At 39.0% G+C, this 5,009-nt stretch overlaps 1 protein-coding gene across 4 annotated transcripts in view; it reads left to right on the top strand.

Annotated features, from left to right (window-relative positions):
• The window catches only part of ATP8B1 (ATPase, aminophospholipid transporter, class I, type 8B, member 1), a 116,377-nt gene that overhangs the window by 104,022 nt on the left and 7,346 nt on the right, over positions 1–5,009 (top strand). For 2 of the 4 annotated variants that reach the window (XM_014545638.1, XM_014545637.1), the window contains exons 25-27: positions 882–1,127; positions 1,442–1,580; positions 3,543–3,750. In XM_014545638.1, coding sequence (XP_014401124.1) covers positions 882–1,127; positions 1,442–1,580; positions 3,543–3,679 — 522 coding nt within the window. In that variant the 3' untranslated portion in view covers positions 3,680–3,750. Of the gene's footprint in view, positions 1–881; positions 1,128–1,441; positions 1,581–3,542; positions 3,752–5,009 lie in introns of those variants that run through there. The other 2 variants (XM_014545640.1, XM_014545639.1) reach the window with 2 other exon arrangements.

The raw sequence follows: 5,009 nt of genomic DNA, 5'->3' as shown, positions 1-5,009 counted from the left end.
GCAACCTCCCGATCCGCCCTGCTCTGTGCATGACAGGGGGTGGCGCCCCAACTCCCCAATCAGCCCTGCTCTGAGCCCGACCAGGGGCTGCACCTAGGGATTGGGCCTGCCCTCTGCCACCCGGGAGCAGGCCTAAGCCAGCAGGTCGTTATCTCCCGAGGGGTCCCAGACTGTGAGAGGGCACAGGCCGGGCTGGGGGACCCCCCCTCCCGAGTGCACAAATTTTTGTGCACTGGGCCTCTAGTATCTCTATAATAACCTATTCATTTTAAAATAAATTATTTTAAAACTTTCTAAATCTTATGTGTTTAATTCCAAGATTACTACATTGTACATTTTATCTAGTAGTAATTCTTAGAGAAAGTACTTTAACTAATAAAAAGAATAATTGGGAATGAGCTCATCAACTTTTATTTGAAAATACTTTCCCAAATAATTAGAAACAATATATTCTCTGAGGAGGTAAAAATAGCCTCCCTACATTTTTTGACATTACTGATTTGTTTTCTTTCCATAAATAGCAAATTAATATACTTCCTTAGACTAATGTAATGATGTTGATCTCTGTACAGTGAAACTATTCATGACTTATCTTGTTTAGTTTTTGCCTTCAGAAAACCTAAGTTGGTTAGAGTGTTGTCCCCATAGGCCAAGGTTATGGGTGGATCTCCAGTCACAGGGCACATACAAGAAGCAACCAATGAATGCATAGATTAGTGAAACAAATCGATGTTTCTTTCTCTCTCCCCCCCTTCCTCTCTCTAATTCAATTAAATAAATAAATAAATAAATACCTTGTGACATGTAAGCATGTAAGCTTTCTCTGAGCTCTTTGATTCTTGATGGACAGTACACAACTCTTCTTGTATTTCCCCCTTAAGGATGTGAGTGACAAACTGAGTCTCCGATTCCCTGGATTATATGTAGTGGGACAAAGAGATTTATTATTCAACTATAAGAGATTCTTCGTAAGCTTATTGCATGGGGTTTTAACATCGATGATCCTCTTCTTCATACCTCTGGGAGCTTATCTACAAACCGTGGGACAGGATGGAGAGGCACCTTCCGATTACCAATCTTTTGCTGTCACAATTGCCTCTGCTCTCGTGATAACAGTCAATTTCCAGGTATGTGGTTTTAGTCACCTGTTTTCAGTATCTGTTGGTACCTGTGTTTCTGCAGACCAGTGTGCACGTCCAGCTGGCTCCCACTCTCCCTCCAACTGAGCCTCTGCCATTTTACACAATATGAATGCTGTTTTCACTCCTGATAACCAAACACATTTCCTACTTCTTGCTTGAGCCAAGGATAGTTTAATTGGTCAGTATTCCAGTCAAATCATGCCTAAGTTGCTGAATTCTGTTTTTCAGAATCCTTAGATCCTTTATTTCTTGTTAACTCCGCAAAGTGAATGCTCTGTTTTTCTCTGGTTTCCCAACAGATTGGCTTGGATACTTCTTACTGGACTTTTGTGAATGCTTTTTCAATTTTTGGAAGCATTGCACTTTATTTTGGCATCATGTTTGACTTACATAGTGCTGGAATACATGTTCTCTTTCCATCTGCATTTAAATTTACAGGTTGGTATTTTCTTTCTAAATTCCAAAAATAAATGTACAGAAAAATATCAAATTTTAAGTTATTACTAGGGAAAATTAATGTCCTGAGAAGAAATTGAATGGTGATAGTTTGGAAGGGTGGTAATGTGATGTGAGGAAAGCAAATTAAAATAAACTTAAGATATAATTGTGTATCTAAGTTAGATAAAAGCTTCCCGCCCCCAGTAAAACCTAATATTGGTAGCTTATTGGGGAACAGAATACATGTATTGCTGGTAGCACAATAATACAGTTTAATTATTCCAAAACACTATCTGGGGAAAAAATGAACTATTCAATTTTTTGTACACTTTGACAAGTATTTCCACTTGGGGAAAATACTCTAAGGTAAAACACATCAAATTTTGGAAAGGCAATCTGTACAAACATTGTATCACAACATTTCTAATTATGTTTTGAAAATGGAAATAACCCAAAGACCTAAGAATATAAAATTTTTATTTATTTCAGAGAGGAATGGAGAGGGAGAGAGAGATAGAAACATCAATGATGAGAGAGAATCATTGATCGGCTTCCTCCTGCATGTCCCCCACTGGGAATCAAGCCCACAACCCAGGCATGTGCCCTTGACCAGAATCAAACCTGGGACCTTTCTGTCCACAGGCCGACGCTCCATCCACTGAGCCAAACCGGCTAAGGCTAAAAAAAAAATTTTTTTTAAGTGGGCTACATTGGAGATATGTATTCAGAGCAATAAATACAGTTACAGAAAATACAATAGTTTACAACTGTATAAAATATAGGACAAATTGACAAATGCTGGAATGAATTTGAGTTTATAAATATAAATATTATAAATAAATATCATGAATTGGAAATTATGAACTTCTTATTTTGAATAGAGTAGCTTGAATTTACAATGGCAAAAAAATCCCCATAAACTCGGTTTCCTGTAAAAGATTAGTTGTTTCTTTTTTTACAACCAGTTTTGGCTTGTAAAAGACCGTTGCTGTGGTAACCCTTTTCTTCTTGGGATTGAGATCATTTTTAAGATTACATTTTTCTTTAGTGACTTGGTTTTAAAATGTTAGTATCTAGTGACTTAGACTATTCCCATGGGGATTAGTTTTTAAAGCCAGACACATTTTTCAGTGTAGAAACCACATTTAAAAAACTATACCTGAAACCTATATAATTTTATTAACTAATGTCACCCCAATACGTATTTTCAATAAAAAATAAATTTTAAAAAAAGACCATTATTTTTAGAAACTTACAGTGTAAGTACAATGTTGTGTGAAAAATTTGGCTCTAGTTTTAAAATTGAGTAGTGTCTGTGATGATCTGGTTGTATTATAGAAATGAATTGTTACTTCCTCTGACATCAACTAGAAGCCAAATTGCAGTGGAAAATGCCTGGATCTCGTCAGTCGGATGTTGGTCTTAATTCGGGAGTTGCCATAGCTAGTTCTCTTATCTTGGGCAAGGTACTTCTTCATGACGCAATTCCCTTCCATGGCAAAGAGGGAATATTCATCTCTCAGAACTGATTACATGGCATGATCTGTGTCATACACCTAAGATAAAGCCTAGCACACAAGTGGCAATATTAGTTAGTATTTGGAGTTTCAAACCAAAACTGTAAATAGGAAAGTGCTGTTTTAAGTTCCTGAAAAAATTCAGAAGTGTAGATTGCCTAATTCTGTATTTTTAATCAATGCACCCTGTCAACAAATGCACTTTTTCCCCCCTTATTTGTTCACTTATGCACATTTGTCTTGTTCCAGAGACTTTAAGCAAAGCAAAATTTGGTAGGTAATCTGATTTTAAAATGTTGATTCCGTAAGCAGTGATGGGACGTTTTGGAAGGGTAATCTGCTTCTTGTAAAACTTCAACAGGGGATCCATTTATGGACTATGGAACAGGACCTGTGTCCTTAGGATGGGAGGACCCCTGTGACTCTTTCTCCACGTTTCTTACAGGCACAGCTTCAAATGCTCTGAGACAGCCATACATTTGGTTGACCATCATTTTGACCGTGGCAGTGTGCTTACTGCCCGTCGTTGCCATCCGCTTCCTGTCCATGACCATTTGGCCATCAGAAAGTGATAAGGTATAGAAAAAATACTCTTTGTCCTAGCTCTGAGTGTCCCTCACAAAAATCAAAAGAGCATTTCCTACCCTGGCTGGTTTGCTGAGTGGTTAGAGCATCCACCTGCAGACAGAAGGGTCTTGGGTTCAATTCCTTCAATTCCAGGTCAAGGGCACATACATCAGTTGCAGGTTAGATCTCAGGCCCCAGTCGGGGCACGAGCAGGAGGCAACCAAGAAATGTGTCTCTCTCACATCGATGTTTCTCTCTCTCCTCTGCTCCCTCTCTTCCACTCCCTCTAAAAAAAAAATCAATGGAAAAAATATTATTGGGTGAGGATTAAAAGAAAAAAGCATTACTTAAAAACAGCTTTCCTACACAAGTCTAAGCTTTTCTGAAGTTTGGTATGAACATTTTTTTATGACTACTATTTCTTTAACACCATCTTGCAAATAAGTCCTTTGGGGTAGGCATTTTTGTTTGCTCGCTTTTTGTTACAAAAATCATCAAACCTGAAAGGGAAAATGGCATAGAACCCCCATATATCTATCGTCTCAGTTTAACAATTACACTACTAACATTCTGCCATGCAAATAGGTTCGGGTTTCTTTCTTCATTTAAAGAAAAATGTCACCTTGTAGCTAGATCCTTTGAGATACAAGAAAGCTGTGGCTGAACAATAATGTGGCTGAACAACTCCCATAATAATTAGCAGGCTTTGGGCTCTGTTGATGAGCAATTTAATGCCATCAAAAAGTACTGGGGTTCTTTTAATCTCTCCCATCTGCTATTTTCATCTTGAAGTGAAAGGATGGATCTACAGCAGTTCCAGCATCGCTGCATCCTGACATGTCTATATCCAGGGAATTACTCTATCATTTTCCCTTTAGGAGCCTGGAGACTTTTCCTGGAAGGGCCCGCCCACTTTCCTCCAGTCTCATTGGTCAGAATTAAGCCACATGCTCAATCCTGGCCTGTACCGAGCAAGGGAGATCAGTCAGTCCCAGCCCTGGGAGTGGCACAGGTCCCAGGAGGAATGCGGCTGTATGGAGCACAGGGTACCTGAATGAATTCAGTTTCCATCAGAGAGTAGGTGCTAAGTAGGCAACCTGCATAACCCCTGGATCTCCCTTTTCCACGACAAGTGTGTGCAGTAGCAACGAGGGAAAGAATTTCCTCCTGAACCCGAATCAGTCTGATTTAGGAATTGGAAAGAGCACGAGCTTAGGAGCTTAGGTTACCCATCTTCTAGCTCCAAGATCTAAACCTCACATCCTCACGTTACACTTCTAATCTATTTATCTATCTATCTATCTATCTATCTATCTATCTATCATCTATCTCTATCCCCTCCCCC

Source organism: Myotis brandtii, unplaced genomic scaffold (genome assembly GCF_000412655.1).
Source record: "Myotis brandtii unplaced genomic scaffold, ASM41265v1 scaffold416, whole genome shotgun sequence".
NCBI lineage: Eukaryota > Metazoa > Chordata > Mammalia > Chiroptera > Vespertilionidae > Myotis > Myotis brandtii.
The sequence above is the reverse complement of the archived record's forward strand: the minus strand, read 5'-3'. Positions and strand labels throughout refer to the sequence as shown.